General features: G+C 40.7%; 12 protein-coding genes across 12 annotated transcripts; 8 read left to right on the forward strand and 4 right to left on the reverse strand.

The window, feature by feature from the left end:
* Positions 1 to 85: 85 nt before the first annotated feature.
* SS1G_11800 (predicted protein) lies at positions 86 to 671 on the reverse strand (the record flags this gene model as incomplete). Its single annotated transcript, XM_001586721.1, has 2 exons — positions 86 to 210; positions 506 to 671. 2 exons carry the CDS (start codon positions 669 to 671, stop codon positions 86 to 88), a joined length of 291 nt encoding a protein of 96 aa, XP_001586771.1.
* A 2,466-nt stretch (positions 672 to 3,137) lies between these two features.
* Positions 3,138 to 4,911, forward strand: SS1G_11801 (hypothetical protein; the record flags this gene model as incomplete). The annotated part of the gene is made up of 5 exons (XM_001586722.1): positions 3,138 to 3,197; positions 3,248 to 3,836; positions 3,898 to 4,050; positions 4,184 to 4,456; positions 4,595 to 4,911. The coding sequence occupies 5 exons, from the start codon at positions 3,138 to 3,140 to the stop codon at positions 4,909 to 4,911; spliced, it is 1,392 nt and encodes a 463-aa protein (XP_001586772.1).
* A 2,034-nt stretch (positions 4,912 to 6,945) lies between these two features.
* Positions 6,946 to 7,604, reverse strand: SS1G_11802 (hypothetical protein; the record flags this gene model as incomplete). The annotated part of the gene is made up of 4 exons (XM_001586723.1): positions 6,946 to 7,061; positions 7,111 to 7,153; positions 7,220 to 7,287; positions 7,538 to 7,604. The coding sequence occupies 4 exons, from the start codon at positions 7,602 to 7,604 to the stop codon at positions 6,946 to 6,948; spliced, it is 294 nt and encodes a 97-aa protein (XP_001586773.1).
* Positions 7,605 to 8,150: 546 nt separating this feature from the next.
* Positions 8,151 to 9,658, forward strand: SS1G_11803 (hypothetical protein; the record flags this gene model as incomplete). The annotated part of the gene is made up of 5 exons (XM_001586724.1): positions 8,151 to 8,305; positions 8,361 to 8,402; positions 8,463 to 8,561; positions 8,621 to 9,563; positions 9,632 to 9,658. The coding sequence occupies 5 exons, from the start codon at positions 8,151 to 8,153 to the stop codon at positions 9,656 to 9,658; spliced, it is 1,266 nt and encodes a 421-aa protein (XP_001586774.1).
* A 2,959-nt stretch (positions 9,659 to 12,617) lies between these two features.
* Positions 12,618 to 13,340, reverse strand: SS1G_11804 (predicted protein; the record flags this gene model as incomplete). Its single annotated transcript, XM_001586725.1, has 2 exons — positions 12,618 to 13,106; positions 13,275 to 13,340. 2 exons carry the CDS (start codon positions 13,338 to 13,340, stop codon positions 12,618 to 12,620), a joined length of 555 nt encoding a protein of 184 aa, XP_001586775.1.
* Positions 13,341 to 14,833: 1,493 nt separating this feature from the next.
* On the forward strand, positions 14,834 to 15,198 carry SS1G_11805 (predicted protein; the record flags this gene model as incomplete). Its single annotated transcript, XM_001586726.1, has 2 exons — positions 14,834 to 14,868; positions 15,003 to 15,198. The coding sequence occupies 2 exons, from the start codon at positions 14,834 to 14,836 to the stop codon at positions 15,196 to 15,198; spliced, it is 231 nt and encodes a 76-aa protein (XP_001586776.1).
* Positions 15,199 to 15,898: 700 nt separating this feature from the next.
* On the forward strand, positions 15,899 to 16,329 carry SS1G_11806 (predicted protein; the record flags this gene model as incomplete). The annotated part of the gene is made up of 3 exons (XM_001586727.1): positions 15,899 to 16,085; positions 16,193 to 16,216; positions 16,253 to 16,329. 3 exons carry the CDS (start codon positions 15,899 to 15,901, stop codon positions 16,327 to 16,329), a joined length of 288 nt encoding a protein of 95 aa, XP_001586777.1.
* Positions 16,330 to 16,537: 208 nt separating this feature from the next.
* On the forward strand, positions 16,538 to 17,053 carry SS1G_11807 (predicted protein; the record flags this gene model as incomplete). The annotated part of the gene is made up of 2 exons (XM_001586728.1): positions 16,538 to 16,602; positions 16,738 to 17,053. 2 exons carry the CDS (start codon positions 16,538 to 16,540, stop codon positions 17,051 to 17,053), a joined length of 381 nt encoding a protein of 126 aa, XP_001586778.1.
* A 659-nt stretch (positions 17,054 to 17,712) lies between these two features.
* SS1G_11808 (predicted protein) lies at positions 17,713 to 18,020 on the forward strand (the record flags this gene model as incomplete). Its single annotated transcript, XM_001586729.1, has 3 exons — positions 17,713 to 17,764; positions 17,838 to 17,935; positions 18,006 to 18,020. The coding sequence occupies 3 exons, from the start codon at positions 17,713 to 17,715 to the stop codon at positions 18,018 to 18,020; spliced, it is 165 nt and encodes a 54-aa protein (XP_001586779.1).
* Positions 18,021 to 18,708: 688 nt separating this feature from the next.
* Positions 18,709 to 20,601, reverse strand: SS1G_11809 (hypothetical protein; the record flags this gene model as incomplete). Its single annotated transcript, XM_001586730.1, has 3 exons — positions 18,709 to 20,297; positions 20,400 to 20,447; positions 20,511 to 20,601. The coding sequence occupies 3 exons, from the start codon at positions 20,599 to 20,601 to the stop codon at positions 18,709 to 18,711; spliced, it is 1,728 nt and encodes a 575-aa protein (XP_001586780.1).
* Positions 20,602 to 20,940: 339 nt separating this feature from the next.
* On the forward strand, positions 20,941 to 21,408 carry SS1G_11810 (predicted protein; the record flags this gene model as incomplete). Its single annotated transcript, XM_001586731.1, has 2 exons — positions 20,941 to 21,153; positions 21,235 to 21,408. 2 exons carry the CDS (start codon positions 20,941 to 20,943, stop codon positions 21,406 to 21,408), a joined length of 387 nt encoding a protein of 128 aa, XP_001586781.1.
* Positions 21,409 to 22,499: 1,091 nt separating this feature from the next.
* On the forward strand, positions 22,500 to 22,962 carry SS1G_11811 (predicted protein; the record flags this gene model as incomplete). The annotated part of the gene is made up of 3 exons (XM_001586732.1): positions 22,500 to 22,602; positions 22,668 to 22,702; positions 22,816 to 22,962. 3 exons carry the CDS (start codon positions 22,500 to 22,502, stop codon positions 22,960 to 22,962), a joined length of 285 nt encoding a protein of 94 aa, XP_001586782.1.
* Between the last annotated feature and the right edge of the window lie 1,081 nt (positions 22,963 to 24,043).

The raw sequence follows: 24,043 nt of genomic DNA on the forward strand, positions 1-24,043 counted from the left end.
CCCATCCCCTCCCCTCCCTAAAAACCCTCTCATCCTCCTCCAGTCAAGCCTCCCTCTCCACCCCTCAATAACACTCTCCTCCTCCTCAAGCACCTTCCTCCACGAATTCTCCCTCTTCACCACCACCCCCGGAACATTCCTCCTCAGCGCCGCAATCTGCTCCACCAATTCCTCCTCTCGAATCGCGAGCGCTTTTGCCTTTTCCCAAAGCTGTCCGTCAAATGGCTCATGTTCTTCGCGTTCTTCAATAATATCTTCGTTTATTTCTGGATGGAGATGCGAATCGAGGAGTTTTTGTGAGGGGGACATGCCGTTTATGGAGATGGATGGGGAGGCGGATAGGAAGGTTTTTTGAATGTACTGATTTTGAGGTTTTGGTTAGTTTAGTTTTTTTTATAGATCTTATTGCCTTTCTTCCTTTTCTTTTTTTTGGAAATTCATCAACCCAATCATACGATAATCCATAATGTTTAAATATCTCCACCTCATAAAAAGAAATATTAACACACCTCTCCCACAATTTCCTCCACCAACCTCCTCATAGCATCTTCCCCCTCTATAGGCGGTAAATCCCGATCAATCATTTCCCTCGCCGCCCTCTTCACATTCGCCACTAAATATTGAAGATCATCTGGTGATTGAAGTTCAATTTTCCTCTGTTGTTCCGCCATTCTGTTTCTCGTTAGGTGATATTTTCGCAATCTAGCGATTTTGCAATATGAGGAATTAGAATATTGGTTCGCTCTTGTTTGATTTTCAGATGTAGATTGCAGTTTGCGCGGTGTATGTGTGTATAATAAATATGAATTGAAATACTCAGTAATTGTCGTCTTCTCTATTTTAGTTTGAGACTATCGTAGAACTTAATTATTTGTTTACTTTCGCGCATCGGTAACCATCTTATCGCTGAAGAGCTTCTAGATTTCGGAGGTCTGTGCGTTTGTCGATTAGTAATCAAATGCTCGACCCCTCACCGGTGCGAACATCCATCTGACACTTCTCGTGCAATATAATATCTAATTCACTATATCCTAATATCCTTTTCTTCTATCCTCATTCCTCTTCCCCATCCTCTTCCCCATCCTCCTCCCCATCCTCCTCCCCTTCCCCTTCCCCTTCCACTTCCTCCTCCCCATCCCTCCCCCCCATTTCCCAAATACATGGAGGATATAAGTATTAGTGAGCATACATCATCTATCTAATCGACCAGTACACGAGTATTTACCTAACTGATCTCGTTAAATCATCTCCCACTTCCCTTCTCCCATCTAGTACCTCATCTAGTACCCCATCTAGTACCCCATCTAGTACACCATCCCCTCTCATTCCCCTTCTTCAGCTACTTCCCCATCCCATCCCCTCCCCTTTCTCATCTCGAACCACAAATATCACAGCTATCGAACAGGAACACATGATAACCATAACTCTAGTCATCGAACCTACCTCGGGTCCTCGACCTATCTGAGTGCGGCATCACGTGGGTGTTGAAGGCGTTAGCAGCATCTTGTATTGATTTTTAACCAAATACATCATACTAGAATCTATGTCTAGTATATACCAAACGCAACGACACACGAGAATGCCCTGTTCTGATAGTACAGCTTTTTTTTCCCCACTCGATTGATAAATTGTTGACCTCCTGGGATCTTGGCAGCATATGCATATATATTGCATGATGCACATAAGGAGCAAACAAAACTCAACTTTTAATTCATTCTTTCCTTTTTGGTATACTGTTTGTTTGCTTTCAATATTTTGATTTCAAAGCACTTTAATTCCGAAGGCCGAATACCTAAGCCTATTCCTTCGTTTTTTGAATATATACTCGCAGCTTAACTGCTTAGCTAGAGAATCAATCAATTCAATCTGATGCTCTTTCTGGTCTCAAGAAACCCAATATAAATACCAAACCTATACTACACACATATGAACCCTATATCTGAACCCTCCCTCCCCCAGAAAAGCAGCTAAAGCCCCCAGCACACCACATCTAATTAATCCACCAAAAATCGCATCACCAAGAAAATCTCAGAAACCTCTGACCCCCTCCCCTCTCCCCTTCTCCAGTTCCCAAAAAAAAGAGTCCTCCAGATTCTACCTGAGGCAATGATCTCATCTACTAGAGCCCTCGCTAGAGCCATAGCTAGTTTCCGATAAACAAACCAAGCCGCACCCAATAAACAAGATCGAAATCGAAACCAACAACAAATCCGACGAGTCACCAATCGAACAACTCCACCCAACACAGTTAAAGCAATAAGCATCACCCTAGCCCCATAATCACAACAGCACAGCAACCTATGCATAAGACAAACCCGCACTCGGGTGAAAAATCTTCCAATCATTAATCAGAGACCGCAAAGACTGGATATGGGGCAAGCACCAAAACACTCAGGTTGTTTCGCGACGCTCGGAGGTTTCTGCACCATGATTGATGAAACTTGCTGATGTTTGACCGAGCCGAACTTCGCAAATACTAGTTTCAAGCTTGAGTTCTGCGGGATTAAAACAATAAAGCTTGAGCTGTGTCGTTATTGGTTGGTTTATCTTCAGAATATGTCATGGTAAGGAAGTATCCATCAGCCCATCCGATAAACATTTGGATCATTTAAATTTTTTCCATTTGGGATGAACTTCATTGGACTTTAGTATTTACTAAAGTTACTCGGCGCACTAATACATACTTTAGTCTTTTTAGTAGCACGAGCATGGGCTTTTTGTAAATATCAACATTAGAATATATCCTTGTTAAGGTGATAATCACAAGTGAAATACCGTCAGCGGTGGGTGACACTGTCAGGAACCGTAGTCTCAAAGCCTAGGGGATGACCCGCGAGACATCAAGCAACTTCAATTGACAAGCGAAGCGACCTTAGAATGTCATCGGCAATTCCGATCACCATAGCTATATCATATCCGATCCTAATGGTTGCCGCGATGTTGAAACTTGACATGAATCAACATTGTGCACGGAGATCAGCTTGAGATGTTGCGGCATCATCACATGGCGAACCGGTCATTCATAAGTTATTATGAAGCCTTTGTCGTTCGGAAGGAGATGGATTTTTTTAGACAGTCGAATTAGATGAAGATTCCGTGTACAACATCCATCCTGAAAGCTACGAAGAATCGACAAGATGGTGAACACAGGTAGACCATCAAGAGGATGTTATCTCTGCAGATCTCGTCGTGTAAAGGTTAGGAATTATTTGACGTTAAAAATACAAGAGATACTAATGCAAACCAGTGTGATGAGAACAAACCAGGCTGTGGTAACTGCCGAAGACTGAATCGTGAATGTCCAGGATATCGACCAATTTTCGATGTTATGCATCGTAATGAAAACTCTGTGCAGCGCAAAAGATCTCTTGCAATTGCAAAGACCACAGCTCTGGCAGCAGTTCAAACAACTCGTTTCCACTATCGTAGTCCTCCTGCACAAGGGCGACTAAGACAGAATTCCTACTCCGATACCCAGAAATTGGTAGAGGCAATACATAATGGAACACAATCGCTGTGTCCGCCTTTAACAGCGGCATTAGAAGAACGCGCAATTTGTTTCTTCCTTGCGAATTATGTTTTGGTTCCTCATGGACCAATAAAATGTGGCTTTCTATGGTTTCTACTACCATTGATGAAACTTCAACCTTCAGCAATTTTATCAGACTCATTATCTGCAGTAGCGCTAGCTACCTTTGGAAATCAACCCAATGCAAGGATGTTAAAACCAAAAGCAGAGCAAGCTTACTCGAAAGCATTGCGTCAAATCACTAATGCTATCGGCGATCCAAAACAAGTGGCTGAAGATACTACACTCGCAGCAGTCTTGTTGCTTGGTTTATTTGAGGTCACGATATTTCCGCTTTTCATGACCAGACGGCTGCTGACTTTGAGTAGAATATGACAGACAGCCTCGTAAAGGAAAATCATGGGTGGAACTCCTGGAACTCTCATGTAAACGGTGCCACAGCGCTGCTGAAAATGCGCGACGTAAGAGGTCCGGTGACTTCAATAACTTTGGAGTTGGTCTGGACCGTAAAATCACACTTGGTATGTCCAAAGTCGAGGGAATATCGTTGATTGGAACAGTCAGCTAATTCTTGATAAAAGAACCTCAGCTGTCTACTCAATGGAAAAGTTTCCGACGTGCCAATGGAGTGGGATGAACTCCTTACTGCAGTAGGAAATCAAGCTAGCGGAAATCTTCCGATTATATGTAATCATCTTCAAGCAAAAGTTGCAAGAGCTCGTGTCGAATGTGACAAGCTTATGACCAGCGCAAAACGAACGACTGAAGACTTCGAAAATGTCCTGAGTCTGATGCAAAAAGCTAAAGCAATAGAGCAGGGCTACCTGGATTGGGGAGAAGCAACTTCGGGTGACTGGAGATATAAGCCTATAGGATGGATCGACGCCATACCAGAAGAGAAACTTGCTGGATCAAAATATTTTCCGGGTAAGATTGACAAGTACAGTGAACTTTGGACGGCCCATATTTGGAATCTATCCCGAGGATCACGATTGCTCAATTATAGCACAATCGTTCGATGCGCCGCATGGTTGTGCTCACCACAGGACTATCGAACTACTGTAGAGTATGAGAAAGCAATGATAGTCGGCAAGGAAATGATTCAGGAAATTATTGCCAGCGTACCTAATTGCCTCGGCGAGATACCAAAAGCTATGGGCGAGCCAAGTTCTTCTAAACACAGCTTCGCATGCGGAGAAGGCAATTGTGCAAAAGGGCTGTCTGCACTTTTCATAATGTGGCCTTTGTTTTCCGTCGCTACGTCAGACTTTGTTACCAAGACGCAAAGGACGTGGGTTCTGGGAAGAATGAAATACGCGACAGAGGAGTTGGGCGTTGGCCATGGATCTACTATGTACTCTGAGGTATGTGCTATATTGTGAAGATATTCCAGAAGTGAAGTTGTTGACCAGAATTGCAGCAACACTTATCAGTACGTATTCCATCTTCGATGTTAGAAAGGGACGGCCTGTTGCTTCAAAGATGGACCAACATTTGAATCGTCAAATTCCCGTCCAACAAACCTTTGACAATGTTGAGTAATTATGGAACAATAATTTTTCTCATCAACTCTTAGCCTAACATTGACTTTTTTCCGCCAAATGAACAGCAATTCTCACCAGGGGCCACATAAGACGGAGTTTGTTGAATCCTGATTCTTTCGATTCCATTATGATTAACAATTGGTTGCAGGAAATGCGGCCCAATTGTGATTGATTCGAACTGGTGCGCCAACGTCAGCAGAATCAGCTCAACAAACGAACGCTGGCAATTTCCTGGATGAATCCCAACCAGAAAGAAGTGACCACGACTGGTTGACATGTTGACATTTTTACCAACTATGTGGCAAGGGAATCGTCGTGAGGAGAGTTTCGAATGAAGATGTGATGAGTTTATTATTGGTGTTTTTTTGGAGAAGGTAACATTGACGATTTTGTATTCGAGTTATTTTTTAGCGGGACATACGCTTATCTACTTTCCATCTAGCGGGAAAAGCGGGAGTTAGCGGGATAACCCGTGACATTCAATCAGTTAGCCATCAAAACATGTTTCATGGAGAGATATTCAAATCCAATCAAGGTGTAATTTTAGTTTCATTCCAAAGGACGAGTAAACATAAAACGAAACAATGTTCCTATTCATTCCCTTTCTGAAACTTTAGACGAGTCATTTATAGCTGTACTGCATAGGTATTGGCGACGATTGGTTCGTCATTTCTTAGCAGTACTGTAGAAGTTTAAACCATACAATAGAAACACATATACAAAAACTACGCAACGAGGAAGTGGCTTACCAAGTATCATGGAATATTGTGAGCCACGACTGGATTCGCTTCCTTTCGATAGTAACTAAACCACCTAGATTGAATAAACCTCCACAGCCAAAATAGTCTGTACATACAAATTTCCAAAATCCCCCTCCAATTACCTAATCCACCCACGTGCACTCTGACTCCCATTCCACCCATTCCCCATGCTTGTACCACGATTAGCGGCAGCGGGTTCACGATAACAGTAGTGGGGTCCCTGATAACCTAGTGATAGATAGCTACCCCTAGACATCTCGTGGGGACTTAAATACTACTACCGTCTACATCCCTAAAACCGACTAGATATAACTTGACTCGGTATTGAACGATACAGATCTTACAGAAAAAGAGTGAATCATCTTAAATGTACTCGATATACTAAGTGTACAAAATGATATTCGAGTACCTACTCAACAAAAAGTAATAAACAAAAAGTAATAAACAAAAAGTTATCGGTGTCGGCACAAGCGATTTATTTTATTAGAATACCTGTAGCGATGACTTCATCGTGAGAGGGAAAGGCATCAAAATCACGCAAACAAGTGAACAGTTTCGAAAAGAAAAATCTTCTGCATAAATATCAAAGTTCTATTGGTTATATCGGAACGTAGTCATGCTCTCTGACTAAATCTGCAGTTCGTGTCACTAAACGTATCACAACATTTCGGTAGCCCCGACTGCAGCCTATGAAGTCGATGTAGTCGGCCTTTACATGAGGCTGAGTTCATTGTACTCTCGCGCCACCAAAAAAATTTGTTGACTGAAGATTTCAAAGTAAGTATGGGCAAAATTGGCATGTTCGGAGCAAAGATAAAAATCGAATTGACAGGGGAATCTGTTGCAAAAAGAGAGACGCCTAGTCCAGTAGACCAAATAGCCACATCCCAATGATTGTAATCCAAAACTCCTGATATTTCCCAACAAAACCAATACCACCAGTTCCCAAAACATATATTTCATCGCAGTCGATGACCAGGCTACCTATAATAAACGCACCCCTTTATCCGTAAAATTGCATTAATATGTTCAAAGCCGCTGCCCGAGAGTGTGTAAACCAGTACCCATCAATTTATATCAACGTCCACAAACTTGCTGACATCTACACATTCTATTGGGGAAACATTTGTTTGATTTCCTCGTCACTCAATCGAATCTCATGGACAGGGTCGCGCTTTCGTTCGAGTGATTCAAAGTCAGATTCCATATAGGAAGGGAGGAAGATTTCTACAACGAACGGTTAGCATATTGAAAAGGAAAGACATGACGTCCTTACCAGGATTCCAATCAAACCCTTGTGAAGAACGAACACAGGTGATCTATAAAATAGCATTTGTCAATACAGAGAATCTATCGTAGAATTTCCAGCTGGTAAGATAACGCACAAGTCTTGGAGTACCATCAGGATCTCCAATGTTGATGGTAGTATGTTCTTCCTTTGCAAGTGCCGTACCTAAGGTAGATATTTTAGTTACATTCTCTGCCTTTCATAATGAGAATAATAATCCCATCAAACTGCAGTAAAATCGTCTGATAATTACTCCTATCTTCTGGAAACGACCTTGTAAGCAACAATAAAGATAAGCACTTACTTAAAAGACTCCTTCTCCGGTCATGCCCGTATCGGGTATTTGGGGATGAAGCAGTTGACGACGGTGATCGTTGTGATTTTGTGGGGGAGCTTGAATATGAAGATGAACTACTTGGGCTCGCCGTGGTCGTAGCCTTATTGGAATTTCTGCTAGTTGGAATCGTAATAGATGACGACATGGTTGAAGGCAGGAGAGTTGGAGGGTTGAAAGTTGATGGATGTAAGTGATAATCAAAGGAAAGCAGTAAATTTTTGACTAGAAATCCTATGGTACAAACAGAAGGACTTCCAGTGATTGCTTCTTGAAGGTTGCTGTATATGGATTGCTTTGAGTGAATGCAAAGTAAATGGTTGAAGGGAGCCTTATGAGATAGATTAGAATCGGCATGAGTACCCCGTATTTTGTGGAGTCACACACTAGTAGCAAGGCTAATCTAGAATGAGTATAGGATGCCTAGATTTCCCCCGATGAATTTGTAGCCTTGAATCTAGGACATGAGTCTCCAGCCATCCACCAACATCACGTGTCAATGGTCCTGATTAGCTAAGCAATGATTTACATTTCGACCCTCCGAGCGTTTGGAGCTTCAGCTAGGCTAGGCTAACAATTACGCGCGCCTTCTGATTAACCTAGAGCGAAATCGAAGTAACAACACCATCATCATATCCATCCAAATTCCACCACAACCATACACTCGGATTCAAATCTACCAGCGATCTTCAATATGGGTGACGTTTTATTAGAGAACCCTGCGACCCAGGTTTTGCCTCACCGAAAACCATTGCCATCCTCAATACCAAACATCGATTCGCTGGAGGGATTGGGAACAGATGGTAGTGATGAGTATTCAACATTGAAGAAGCTTCAAAGGCATTTAGAGTTAGTGCACTTTTGCATAGATCAAAGGAATCAGAGTGCTGACTAGGCCTTACAGATATATTCAACTTCAGGAAGAATACATCAAGGATGAACAACGGTATGCGATCTGGACTCCATCTGTTGTACGGGCAAATACTTATCATCATTCCTATAACAGAAGCTTGAAGAGAGAACTTGTGCGAGCTCAAGAAGAAATCAAACGTATTCAGAGTGTACCTTTAGTGATAGGACAATTCATGGAAGCTATCGATCAAAAGTACAACTCACCTCTTCGCATCTTCACTACAATCAGTATTACTAACATGATCGAAATAGTACTGGTATCGTACAATCATCCACAGGATCTAACTATGTTGTTCGAATCTTATCTACTCTCGATCGCGAACTTTTGAAACCATCATCCTCTGTCGCACTCCACAGACATTCAAATTCTTTGGTCGACATCTTACCTCCCGAAGCCGATTCATCAATTGCTATGTTAGGATCCGATGAGAAACCAGATGTTACATATGCAGATGTTGGAGGACTTGATATGCAAAAGCAAGAAATTCGAGAAGCAGTTGAACTTCCATTAACACATTTCGACCTATACAAGCAAATTGGTATCGATCCACCACGAGGTGTTTTACTTTATGGTCCACCCGGAACTGGAAAAACTATGCTCGTCAAGGCAGTAGCAAATTCAACAACTGCAAACTTCATTCGTGTCGTTGGATCGGAGTTCGTACAAAAGTATCTTGGAGAAGGACCACGTATGGTTCGTGATGTGTTCCGTATGGCCCGTGAAAATTCCCCAGCTATCATCTTTATTGATGAAATCGATGCCATCGCCACGAAACGTTTCGATGCACAAACTGGTGCCGATAGAGAAGTTCAACGTATTCTTCTTGAACTTTTGAATCAAATGGATGGTTTCGATCAAACATCTAATGTTAAAGTCATTATGGCTACCAACCGTGCCGATACTCTCGATCCTGCTTTACTTCGTCCAGGTCGATTGGACAGAAAGATTGAGTTCCCCAACCTTCGCGATCGCAGAGAGAGACGATTGATTTTTACTACTATTGCATCAAGGATGTCATTGTCACCAGAAGTTGATCTTGATAGTTTGATCATTCGAAATGATCCATTATCTGGTGCTATTATTGCAGCTATCATGCAAGAGGCAGGTTTGAGAGCAGTGAGAAAGAATAGGTACAACATTATTCAATCTGATCTTGAAGATGCCTATTCTAGTCAAGTTAAAGGTGCACAAGAGGTAAGTATAGGGTTAAAAACTCGAGCAATTGTAAATATCTCTCTTGAACATATATTAACATTTCACAGGCCGATAAATTCGACTTCTACAAATAAACGATTGGTATTTGTGATAAGGATAATGGGAAGGGGTGGTGATATGGGAGCGGAGTGGAAAATGGAAATTGCCTTGAAATGTGACATTTCTGACAAGTATCAGATGATTCATTCTTGGCTTTTGCAATTGTACCAACATACCAAACATTACGTTTGTATCCATAGACTCTGCAATCAATTCAGGGATCTTCTACAAACTCCATGAATCTATACCCTATTGACATGGATTCTGTTTTTGATTTAATTGGTTTTGAATGATTATAATGATTTCTGAAGTGTGTGATTATGATGCCTCAACGTGTGACACTGCGATGATAGCATTATTAAGACTCATATGAATTTCACGAGAATATCATATAAACCTGAATTCAATAACGTGGTTTATCAGCGAGCGGGCCACATCACCGAGCGGGCCACTTTTACCTCAATTTATATTTTTCAACTTCAATACGCGATTTATCAACAATATATTATGGAATCGAATAATCAAGAAGGTCGAATACTTTTAGTTATTGAAGCTATCAATAAAGACAAAAAATTAAGTATTCGGAAGGTTGCTAAATTATATAATATCCTGTATACAAAGATTCAGCGCAAAATAAACGATTCTATCTCTTGTATCGAATCTCGAGCAAATGATTATAAAATAATTGAATTAGAAGAAGAGGTGCTTATTCAATATATAATCGATATAGATAAGAAAGGGTTTGTATCTAAATTGAGTAGTGTAGAAGATGTAGTGAATTATATCCTTGAATCACGAAATACAAAAAAGGTTGGAAAGCTTTGGATTCATCGTTTTGTCAAATGATGCCCAAAATTAAAGACATATTTTAATTATGTTTATGATTTTCAAAAAGCTTTTTGCAAAGATCCAAAGCTTATTGAAGAATAGTTTCGATTGATATTCAATATACAAGCGAAATATGATATTATCGATTTCGATTTCTACAATTTCGATGAAACCAGCTTTATGATAAGTGTAATATATCCTGGAATAATTGTAATTAATGCTGAACGAAATAATAGAAACAAGACAATACAATTAGGTAGTTGTGACGGAAAAGTCGTAAACGGAGTCAATTCAATTACTTAGAATCTAAAACTAAAGAACTAAGAAGATTCTAAGTAAGAAGGTCTTTATATACAGGGCTAGTGCACGTGAGCCACTAGTGGGATAACAACCGTCACGTAACAGTAGTCGAGAGTGAACTACAGTAATTATATGTTACGTTGTAACATTATAAACTATTATCACGTGTTATAGGATCACATGGATAGTCTTGTGAGGGAGCGAGGGAGCGAGATTCGAATCTCGCTCCCCAGCTCCATCGCTCCAATATTGGAATACGAAGGTCTATATAATCAAGATGGATTCCTTTTGTATAGAGCTTCGTACTCAAGATCAAGATCAATCATTTAGTATACTCTATTATTAGTTACAAATTGCATCATTGTCATTACTTAAGTCCCTGCTTGACGTCTAGTTATAAACCACCTCGAGAGCCTAGAGCACTTCCACGTGATCTAGACGGCAAACCTCGTAACATAAAAAAATATGACGGAAAAAAGAGATACTAGATTTAAAGTATAGGAATACTCGAATATATATTAGAGATAATATCTTTATTTAAGATTTAATAATCCATCTTTCTTTTTTCTTTTTTATTATATAGGTTATAAAACTCATTTATCAATTCTTCTATCATTTCACTTTTCCGTTCTCCCTCCTGAATTGCTGCTGTCACACCCTTAGTCAATTTCTCCCTATTTCTCTTAATAAACTTCCCTTTACCCCAAAGGTTTATCTCACCCACTCCAGCATCTACTCAAATCCTCAAAATCACATCTTCCTATTACTATTATCATCAAAATTCCGCCCCAACCACACCTAATATAAAGTAACTTGTTTAGCAGTGCAATCCTACAGCCCATAATCTAGTAGATAGTCCTTCTTTTCAAGAATGATCTTTGAAGACTTTATATAATATGGATATTGATCTGGATATGAATATTTTCAACTTCGTATCATAGCTTTGTGAATCCAAAGGCAGGAAAAGGAGAGAAAAGGACTAATAGATTTTTAACACGGTTGTGTAAGAGTATTAGTATTATCTTGTTATTAGGAGAGTATGATTGAGTTTTTGTTTTTTTCTTGGGTTCTTGGGGTGGAATGAGGTGGAATGAGGCGGGGGGAGAAGGAGAGGGGAGGAGAGGAAGGAGGAGAAAGAAGAGAAGAGAGAGGGAAGGAAACAAGAGTTAATTTAAATAACAAGTTTGTAATTTTATATTCTAGAGTATAATGAGAATAAATTCATAAGCGGTTTGATATAGATTTATAGAGGAAATAAATACAATATATCTAGATATACATACCCAGTTCATTAATACTTGTAAATGAATTTCCTGCCAAATACAAACTTTTGGTATCTATTGCTCATTCTTCATTAGTGATTGATAGATAATTATCCAATCATTATTCCCCGCCTCTTTCATTTTAGAAACTCTTTCTTCCATTAATTCATTCTTAACCAAACACAGCTCAAGACGCTCACAGCTTTATCCATGATATCTTGACTTAAAAGCCATCCAAATTTTCAAACTTTTAAATTTATGAATGTCAGAGTCACCTATTGCTATTTTCATACAATCTGCTTAGAAGATAGAGTTATTCTTCAGAGAATATATTCAAACATGATCCTCACACTTATTGGACTAGAAGAACAAAGACCTTGTCATTCCCTGACTACTTCTTGCTTTTTGTAAACTAAAGCTAAGGAAAATGGGGAGTTGCCAGTATCTTAGATATCATCCAACTTTGAAATTGTCAGTGCTGATAAACACAGAAGAAAAGAAGAGATCAATCATGAAGACAAATTTTGATAAAGCAGAACTTTTACACGGAAAGGGTGATCTTGTAAAGTACCTATTACATGAAATTCAGCTTACCTCGCAAGACCTAGCGTCTGTTAGGATCAAAAGCAATAATTGGTCCCTTGCCTTGGAATGGAAATTCTTCATAAATGATCTCTGACTCAAGCGTTTCCTTGATAGTGACATTCCGCCAAATTGCACTGTAGGCGCCCTGACCCTTGTATTCATATTTGCGCTTCGATATCATCAAAATTAATCCCGTCGCCGTCACGGGTTTCAATCTCTTATGACATTGTTGTTTTGCGTGATTCAACCAACTTTCTCCTTCTTCGGGTGGAATGGGACTTTTCAAAAGTATCTTGACGTCCTTGGACCAAGGGAAGTTCCCAACAGAAAAGATATGTTCATGGGTAGATATCTTTTCCTTCTTGTCGATTACAACGATATCCTTTAAAGTGTCCTGAAGCCTTTTACGCGTGATTTTAAGGTCAGGCGCATAGGCTAGCATGCTTAGACTATAATGAATGGACCTGTCTACAAGAAATGGCTTGCTGAGTGCAATTTCGAATCTCGACTGTGTTCGAGTAATGTTAGTCAGCGACTCCCTGATAAACTCAATCTTGGAAGTGCCCAAATGACGGAGCATTTCCAATTGAGGGATTTTTTCATCATTAATCCTTGGTGCGTAGATATCTCGTCGAAGATTTCTCAGCCTGACTTCGTCAAGTGGGTTCAAGCGCACCATAATATTCAGCAATGGTCCAAAAGGCTCACTGGTGTTGGGAAAGAACTTCAGCACCGATGCCATATTGAGTATGAGTTATTAAAGCCGAAGGACTGAATGGTTCAAACTCTATATCCAATGTTAACTAACTTCCTTGACGACAGATTGTAAGTTAATACTTTGTTTGGGTGTTACTCAGCTAGAAATGTTCCTTGACATCAGAATCCAATCAACTTGATCGAGATCAAACCCTTGCGTATTGTAGGTTGAGATTATCAACCAAGTGTAATTGAGTTTCCAGCCTTGATTTCTCAATATATTAAACACAATAATACGGCTCCAAAAGTATCTCGTGCGTGATATTGATCGACGTGAACTTGTACCTATTGAGGCTCTTCCACAACAAGATTGAAATCAAATTGATACTGTGGAGTTATGGTAAATTAAAATGCAACCCTCTTTTATATAACTTGAAGGGAATTTAGAGGAACGTTTGATGTTGCTGATGTTGACTTTGTGAGGAGTGCATGATGATCTGCTAATGGAAAGTTGTAAAGTTTGTTACTCTGTAAACGATTTCATTAGCTGACTAAGCCAGATTATATGATTATGTATTTAAGACGAGCCACATTCGAGCCACCGCATCCATCTATTTGAAAGAACAAAAGCATATATTAGTTCCTGTTTATACATACAGAGTGATGGTATAAACATCTACTTTCAAGCTTCAGAAGCATATTTCTCCACAACTAGATTGAGGACCGAATACTCTATTGAACTATTTCATCAAATGTGGTAGGATTAACCAAATCTCGCTGCACAAGTAAGTCGAGCAAACAACCCATCTATCCTGCTCTCCAATACATCCTTTCTCTCCATGATTAGACACCATGCTCAGACGCGCCACCCTGAGGTCCCCAAATTGATCGTTCAACGATCTATTCCAATTTTCCACTCTTCTCATCTACTTTTGCAAACATGAAGCTCTCAAATCCAATATCTGCACCATTAATCTTAATCGTTCACGTCATATGGGCCGCCAGGCGTTCTCCATCGCGGAGGAATCGGTCACTATCGCGAAGGAAATATACATGTTAGCTACAAGTACTTGTCTGCGTTGAGCTTGTATAGTTCCAGACTGCGTGCTGAGTCTGGCTCGGGGTCGGGTTGGGTGGAGGGGGAATGGCAGAGCGGCTACTTACAACTGGTTTGTATTCACTAATATTAGCTCGCTACTCTCCAATACCCTTTACGTAGACGTCAAAGTCTGATCGCTGTCCGTTCATGCATGATAGAATGTGGGTAGTGAGGTACTTTCGGCATAGAGCTTTGCCTCCGCAGGTGGTCCAGTAAGACTCCACTCCATAGCGCGCTGGAAGCCTTCAAGTGTGGAAGTGTACTCAGATATGTTGATAAAGGGTGATTGATAAATGCAGGACCGTTAAAACCGCTGGCTAAGTTTATTCTCTCCTTCTTTAATGGGAGAAAATTATGGATATTTTTGCGAAAGATGAGGTTTAAGCTGGTCTCCTTGTGCTCTTTATATTTGTAGCAAGTCGAGTGCTGTACCTCATAAAATGGCAGTTGGAGTAATGTTGGTGCAGGATGCGATGTATGTGTGGTGGGGTCGCGATCGAAGCCAGCCTAGGGTAAGGTTATGTGAGTATACATCTTTTTTCAAATAGGTCAGTAGTGTGTGTGAATCTCTAAGCAATTCTCTACTATACGAACTATGTGTAAGGACAGTTGCAAATATCAGGACGTCATTATCACAAATTCAACACCACTTCGTCCTGTTTCAAGGTCTGGTTTTGCTTATTCTGTATCTTTGATTACTACCTTCTCAATAAGCAATGGTGGTCAGACCAGTGTCGCCTTCAATAATTGCTGTGCCTTCTACCCTATACCCTGGCCGTTGCATTCAGAGGTATACGATTGTTGAGTTGCCAAGTTTGGATGCAGTAGTAGACATATGGCTATCCCACACCCGACCTATTACCAGGGTAGCCAGTCCTTGCACCTGTATACAGGTGTGAGAGAGGCTAGTGGCCAGTTCCCGAGTCGCTTTAAATATACACAGAAGCTACATTGCGGCCGATTTGCCATCCTAAGTTGCAGCAAAAATATCAGCAGCAAAGTAGTAGAGACAAATGGAGCATAATGCCCGGCTGGTAGAAAAGCGATGGCATCATCAAGTTTGCTAAATATCACCAACTCATTATTTCTAACAATATATGTGCTCTTGTAGCACGGATTGGACTCAGGTAGCATTCTCTATGTGCTCCTCCGATGTACCTGGAACAATTATCGATCTACGAGACTACGAAACCTTTGCTTTTGATATACCTTTGTGTCTCTTCGCTAAGGCTTGAATTTTCATAGTTTCACCCTGTGCTCTGCCCCTTTTTATATATTTCAAATCCTTATTGAAGCCTTTCCTTGTGCTTGCATCTTTCCATATGCTTTTGGTCTTTTGTGATCCACGTAACTGCTTACCACATATACATATCTGTCGATCCACATACTTTATTTAAGGACATTTCGCCAGGCAGCACTACTTTTCAACTATTCTACTTTTCTTTATCTCCAAATCTGATCAGTGCGCTCTAGCAGACTCTTAGCTTCCGCGACTCACAGACATCATGAATTCATTCACTGGTCTTTGTCAGGTCCCAGCAGCACCGTCCCCAAATGGGCATCATAATTTCGTCAACCCCACCTCGTTAGCACCAGCTTTGATGGGAGTCATGAGCGTGATGGTGGCATCGGACATCATATTTACTGCCGCTAGATTCTACGTCAATACCAGGGTTCTAGGCTTGGATGACTGTAAGTACAGGTATTTGTCGACCATAAACTTTTCACGTATGTTACCGTAACTCATTACTTTGACCATGACGCAGACTCCAATCTGATTTCTCTTTTCCTCTCAATAGCCATCCTAGGTATCGAGGGCACCCGTGAGTTCTTCTTGTGCTAACGAAACAATCCTATAGTGGCTGATCGAATTGTTTTCGTAAAGAGAGCTCAAAGTGGCGCGTCATATCTGGGACGTACCAGCATGCTTCTCTGATACCAGCTATGCAAGAGTACATATTAAAAGTTTCCAAAAATGCGAAAGATATGTTTGCTAATAATGACGACAAGGCATTTATATTCCGGCGGTCCTTCAAACCGGCTCCTTTTTTGCTAAAGCGTCCATTTTTCTTCTTTTCCGTCGACTTTTCAAGGTGCAGAAGTTGATGCTAATTGCCATATGGTGATGAATGCGCCACAGAATGATGTGCCAGTCAAAAATAGGGGAAGAGAAAGACTGGTCTAGCCTGATGTTTAACTCAGAGAAACTGTAAGATCTTACAAATAATGCGAATCGTCATCGCATTACCGTAAAAGGAAATCGGAGCCGCATAGCTGTGCACTCGGTGGAGATGGATAGCTTGTTTCGCGTAAAGAATAGATACATACCCTACTGAACATTTAGTTCTACCGGAAAAGAAGCCCCTTCGAGATTTTGGGATGACAGGAATAAGAAGAACTTGCATTCTTTCTTACCATCACATGAAGTCGACGTCAATAGTTTACTCCCTGATATTTCCTCTATTTTTGTTATTAGTATCACTCCGCACATTCTATTAGTGGAAGAACTTATCAACGAACCGAACGAGATCGTTATAGCAACTAAGTTTGAGATGCAAATCTTTCGATCGGCCATAAGCGTACAGGGTGAAGAATTCTTCGCGCAGCTATTGAAGCACAAATTCCGTCCCAATGGTATGCCCATTCAAGAGTCTCTGTAGTCACTCGGCTATCCTGCTACTAATTGAGATATTGACCGAGGGGACGAACCATTTCATGACCTGAAGCAACGCGCTGCACACTTTGTGATGTAAATCGTAGGTAGCTACGTGAGAACTTTGATGAAACGAAGAAGAATGCGCCGCTAAGTTATGGAAAGAGGTAGATGGATAGAGAAACCAGAGAGGCAAAGACAAGGAGGAAAAAAGCGAGCTTCGAGGAACTTTCGAAGAATGCTGATCTTGCAAGTGAGATAAGAAAAGAAGCAAAAATGATAGGATCTCCTCTCCGAGCTCGCCACTTTCCAGATCCATACATTTTAAATCCCTGTTTAAGTCAGGATAGGATACTACAATCATATTTCTAGACTTCCTATATTTCCCTTTTTAATACTAGAATTTCTCCATAAAATTCTTCATAGACCTAGCTCTTTTAGTTCATCATGGCGATTATTCAAATCTCTCCCTAATTCTTCATTACCTTTAATCACGCACATATACGCCAACACTCTGAGCGGATGCTTCATGCTTGCTGTCTTGGTATAATGTATTGTTCCTATGTGTGTTCAAAAATAGATCGATTGATTCGAAATTCCCTTCTCCCTAACTTTCCAGTCAAAACCGCGTAGGAACCACATCAATATTCACCAATTTACCCAATGATGGAGCTTGTAACTCTGCTAAATGGATACTCACCATTTGGAAAAGAACTCGGTATGATAATCACTATCTTTTTACACATCTTCTATTAGTGTATTTCAGTGTGCTGACTTAATTCTCTCTGCAGCATTCAACGATAAATTTATATCCTCCGCATTGACATATGTCGAGCAAACACTCATCAACGCCGAAATCGTAAAACTAATGCCTCGTATTTCTACGTCCGTAAGTTCAACACTCTGTATACTCTAACCAATGAATTGCCCATCACTTACATGACTTTACCAAAGTCTAGTCGGTGGGATCCTAAGTCGACGTCTCAGTGCCCACCGGACTTTCTTCAAATGTCGCGGTTGATTATAAATTATGCTTCTTTATAGTTAGAACATTGATATCGGTGTGATGATCAATGCAAACAAGGATACGCGACACCGTGTATTCGATAAGCTTCGTAGGACTACACCATATGAATCTTGTTTGTTATATGGCTGTTGTACTTCCTATATCCTATATAGTAGTTATGAAGTTATAACATATATACTCTGTAGAGTTTCTATCACTTCTTACTATAAGTTAGTTTAGATGATATCAAAACACAGAACAAAAAATACACACAAAGGAATTAACATGGATAATATACTCATATATTATTGAGAAAACTTTCTACTTTCTTCTTCTCCGTCTTCTTCTTCTAGAAGAGATGCATATATAATATCCCATCGTTTGAATAGCAATCACCATGTAAAATCCATAATAGACTGACTATATAACAAGTCTTTACGCCATCCATCCATCCTTCCATCCATCCATCCATCCCATCCCATTCAAGTCACTCATTGGCCATGCCAAAAATCCCCAGAAAATACATTCTGTAAATCAGAATTTAACGAGTGCCTAAAACGCCATCCATGCATGCCTTTCACGCTTTCATGCTTTCATGAAACCAAGTAATATTTATCAATATCTCAAAACAGCAACGAGCTCCTAACTCGTCCCGTCTAGAAGTACTGCAACTCTCCACTTCCACCACTCTTTCCACCATTACTCTTTTGAAGTTGCTCTTGATACTGCTGAAACTGTGCCTGTACCAATTGCTGCGGTGTTTGGTAGTTCTTTTGCAATGGCGGAAAATCTTCGTAGGCAACTGCAGGATTATATACTGGTGGCGTATTATTTGAGCTTCGTTCATTGACATCATCTAGAGATCGATAACCGTATCCTCTTCCTTTTCCTTTACCTCCACCTCCGTTACCATTACCATTACCCCCACGATTATTTCGACCATAACCACCACGTTGTGGACCATTTCCACGGTGATTTCCTCGGCCACCACGACCACCATAATTATTTTCTTGACTCCCTTTCTTAATTTGAACTTGATTGTGTCCACCGTATGATCCACTTGGCTGCCTAGGCTCAGGGGAATGTTTGCGCTTGAATGATTTATTGGGGAACAGACTTTCATACTCGTTCTCAGAGAGATCTTCCTTCTCTATCCTGAGAAGGACTTTCTCTCCGACAGTACTTTCAAAGACAAATGCCTTTTCTGGTGGAACAGGTTGCCAATTTTGAATCTTACCTGCATCAATTGGTCGAGCGCCTTTGCGCAATGCGAGAACGACAACAGGAATTGGATTTTCGGTATAGAATTTCTTTGTCTCTGGTACAGGCCTGACACGAGCGGCCCAAATCTTGTTCTCAAAGACTGCTGTTCCTGTTACTTCCCAGGTAGTCTTACTACCCATTCCTCCAACCTTTTGCAGAATACTTTCTGGACATGGGCGAGGAGTAATGAGAACATTGTTAGCCAGAAACTTTGCTTCAGTGTCTGGCATGTTCGATGGAAGCTGAGCTAAAGTAAGCAGCTTCTGAGTGTCAGTATTATTGATCAAATATCCAGTATAGAAAACAGTCTTCTTAATTTGAAGTCTCTCGCCAAATTTTCCTGCATCGATTGCAGCATTATGATCATTGATCAAACGCTGTACCTCTGCAGCTTCCATAACAGGATCAAGTAATGTGGCACCATCTGCAACCTGAACCACTTCAGCAACAATAGCAGAACGAGATGGAATACCATTAGAGCCATTTTGACGTTTGTTATAATCCGTGAAGAAATCTCTGAATGCCTTAACATGTCTGACTCTATCCTCGTAAATTCTGATTTCCTCAGCACCTTTGTATGTCTCCATTAAAGTTTCCAAGAAACATTGTTTGAAGTTCATCGTACTACTGAACCTCTCATTCCTAGGACCTGCTGCTGGTTTTAGGACAATCATATCCACATCAAGACCTTTACTAGCAAGCATTCTTTTCAGCAATTCTGAAAATCCTGCCTCGGAACGACCAGTTAAAAGAATTGAAAGAGCATCTTTTTGTTGTATACTCAACTCAATGAGATCAACAATTCGCTCATTCCACCAACCTTCCCAAGCCCGAGGTTCTTCTTTTTCTACACCTTCACCTGTAGCTGCAAGAATCCTCGAGTCATGCCACCAACCACCAGTCGCAAATGTATCTTGAGTCTGTAAAAATCCTATAGTTGGCCCATTCCATAATTTCGGATTGGGAAGAGGGCTGTTGAAAACTTTGAGGAGAAGTTAGCATATTGTATAAGAAATAAGTGAAGAGATGAAATTTTGGGAGGATGAAAGACTTGTTGTCCTCGTAGATAAATCGTGAAACTTACGGGTATTATCAAAATCATAAACATGAAGAGCCTTAATTTTGTCAACAGCTACAAATAATTAGCAATGCACCCAATCCTATCCCCAGATTTCCCATCATCCAAAATTCTTACAAGGCAACTGTTTATCCGCAACAGACCAACGATTCAAAGCCGTAGTGGTATATAGATTCGAATTGGACACTCCATTTGGAGTATGCGCCATGATGAGGCGTAAGAAGAGACAAATATGTGCAGGCTTAAAATGGGCTTTTCAGTGAGGTTAGAAATCGAAAGAGGTTTGCTGAATCTCTGCGCACAATTGTCGATGTTTTGCAGATGCGATTGATGACTTGTGATTTATTGACGTTGCCAGAATTTCCATTTAGAGTCACTTTCCTCGAATCTCGAAATGCGTGAGCTAACGGTCGCGCTATGCCTTTTTATACTTAGCGTAACCTTACCAGTAACCCGAGGGTTCTCGATTCTTGTTCACTTCACACTTCACACTGCGAACATTCGTTTCGAGACCTTTCAAAGAATTTACAATAACAATCAATCCACAATGGTGATCGGTCCAGCAACAAAGACTTTTGGATTTTTCAAGATAGTCAAACAAACCATCCATTTACGCTGTCACGTGAAACCCAATGTCAGCGCGTCAAGAGCAGGCGCCATCAAGCCGTTTACAGACACATCTCCCATACTCGAAATATGTGTCCCTGAACCAGCACGAGATAATGAAGCAAATGAAGGGGTCATTGAACTTCTAGGTGATGTATGAATTTCGATTTTTTTAATACTGATTCTATTGTTACTCGTTGATTATGTGAAAGGTTGATTCCCTGATAATATCTAGGTATTACTATGTCCAAAAACAGACCTGGAGGTTATTCGTGGAAAGAAATCGAGGGACAAGGTTATTGCGTATAGAAGTTTAGAAGGTTTATGGATAAATTGTGCTATTGCTAGAATGACTGTGAAAGAGCTTAGAGAACGCTTGCAGGAAGCAAGTAGTGATGCGGAGACTTGATAGATTATGGAAACTTGAGTTTTTTTTTATCTTTGCCATTAGTACGCATAATGCGATGGAGCTTTCAATCGACCTACGTAACCTATTGTTCAAACTTTGCAGAGTATTCCCAACTCCTAGAAGGTTCATCTCAAGAAGTGGGCTTCGCTTATCAAACGCAACGCGTTCCCTCCTATGGGAGCATCTCTCGCATTTCCATCGATTAGTCGGCATGTCAGTCATCCTAGTAGGGAACTATAGCAACGCACGCATACCGGCCGAGAACAAGATCAGCGCTAGCTCTGTGCGCCGATTGAAGTCCTATATATAATACTCCCCTGTTGGACCCCTCAAGTTGATCCTTGGTGTCATGCCCGTCATTCCTTAGGCGAAGAAAGAATACATCATTCGAGAAGTCAATCATAGCGTCACCTGAGAGGGAGCTCCCACATTATATGACTCGAGTCCTCGGTCATTTAGATTATAGCTTCATGGTATTCGCGGAAGCGGTAGTCAAGAGCACAGTGCAAGAAAGTGAATAGAAGACATACCACCAACTGCGAGGACCCCTAGTTACACAGACCCTTCTCTCATGTGTGGAAATAATATGAGCTTAGCTAATCAAAATGGCTTGCCGTGATATGAACGTAGAATTAACATGCAAGAAGGATTCCAGATAATGGTTGCTTTTTGAAAGACTTTTGAAGGAACGAGGAGGATCCGACTAGATGAAGCGGCACAAGATGCATATGAGTGCCAAAAGTAAGGAATTTGATTTGGAGGGCAACTCAGCAAGGCAGGGATATAGTAGATATCTATCTGTCGCACAACACGACAAAAACACAGGAAGGTTCAACCAAAAGCGGAAATACTAGGATCTCCTGCCTAATTTGCACCCTCCACACTCTCATTCATCAACCAAGGATGGGGGAAGACAATGCATGCATGTTTGTTAAGCCTTTGGGACGGATCATCACTGGATGTCAAGATGGCAATTGAGCACAAGTAGGATTCTAGCCAATATCTCTCTACTCGTACCGATTTAGGTTTCTCATGTGCTCTTTAAAATCCACCCAAGATCACATTCCGAGAATTAAAAAGGAAGAAGAAAGATGCCGAGAAAAGTCATTGGAACATCTCTTTCATCAGTGGCGTATATAAACTCGGATAGAACGGTTGCAGATGTTCTGGAAAATCAAGAAAACGTGTTATACAGTCAATCTCTTCAAATAGCTGTGCTCCTCTGCTCTGTACTTACCGCGTACAGGAACATTTAATAGGTAGTTATAGCCAAGAAATAGGGCTCTGGGGTCCTGTAAGCAAGCCACAAAAAGCATGTCAGAAATATTATGCTTTTTTTACTTTTTTCGATCGGTGGATCCCGTTTATGCATTAGTAGTCTGATGTATGCTATGCGCGCCGGATAAGTATGGAGGCATCAAAGAAGATCCTTTCTTATTCTTCCTGGATAAACCCGATAAGACTGAAGTTGGAGGGCTGATGGTGGATGTCAGTGGAAAAAATATCCCGAAATGTAAAATTTTTCGAGAAGCCGATATCCGATTTCCCATGTAGTGGTGGGGAATATTTAAAGCTTTGAAGCCTTAAATGACATAAAAATACCACAGAGATCCCGAAGAGAAATTAGTTTGAATACAGCTTAATAATAAATGTATATCTAAACATATATTTTCTCCAGCAGTCTATGAGATAAGAAAATAAGGTGATAGACATGAGATTGGAATACCATATTAGCTCTTTCGCATTGCATATAGGTAGCGATGTACAATTCACAACAAAATCTTTGTTGTTTTTCATCTCCAAGGAAAAAAAAGATGGTGAATGAAGGGTTGTTCAGCTGTGCCGTAACCATACATATAAAGGGTCATTGGTACCACCAATGACCCCTCGGATGTGGCTGTCACTGCGTCATTCCCACTCAATTAGTGGAAACCCTTTGTCTCTGAACCTGATGGGTTGATGGGACCGAGGGACCGAGGGAAGCGAGGTGAAGGGGTAGAAGGTGAAGGGGTAGGTAGAACTTCCGATTGCTACACATTCTACTCTGTAGTGAAGAAGGGTTTTGTTTGCCCATTTACCTCTTTACCTGTTTACCTAGTCATAATTATTGATGAAATAAAGGGGGAGAATACTCTATAAAGAATTCAACGTCCGTCTTTAAAAATGTGATGAGATTAGTCAAAGAACGGAAGCATCTCCGAGGATAAATTGAAGGAAGCCCTTTCAACAAATAATATTGTACTGTACATACATACCATCTAACTCTCATTTGTTGAAAGGATTTCTATCAGAAAATTAATACATACCTGTGAACTTGTGATGATGCTTGATGACGATCAATTGCCACAACATTAACCTGCACTTGGCTCGGTTGCAGGTACGTTAACATGGATCATGAGAAAGAAGGAGGGCATGAGATTATCCGATAAAGGAGTGTTTATAGACAATGAGTGTGCTTCATCATTGGTCGGATGCGTATGCACAATGCACATGCTTTCGGTAGGAGCCCCTTCATTTGAGCTTCATGATTCAATACAACGTCGTTGTCTTTTTCTTGGGAAGAGTTTTTAATATTAACAACACATCAAGTGGGGATCGGTCGGCAACTAGATCACAAGGTAGAATGCCTTATATA

This window comes from Sclerotinia sclerotiorum, genomic scaffold (genome assembly GCF_000146945.2).
Source record: "Sclerotinia sclerotiorum 1980 UF-70 scaffold_20 genomic scaffold, whole genome shotgun sequence".
NCBI classification, from domain to species: Eukaryota; Fungi; Ascomycota; class Leotiomycetes; order Helotiales; family Sclerotiniaceae; genus Sclerotinia; species Sclerotinia sclerotiorum.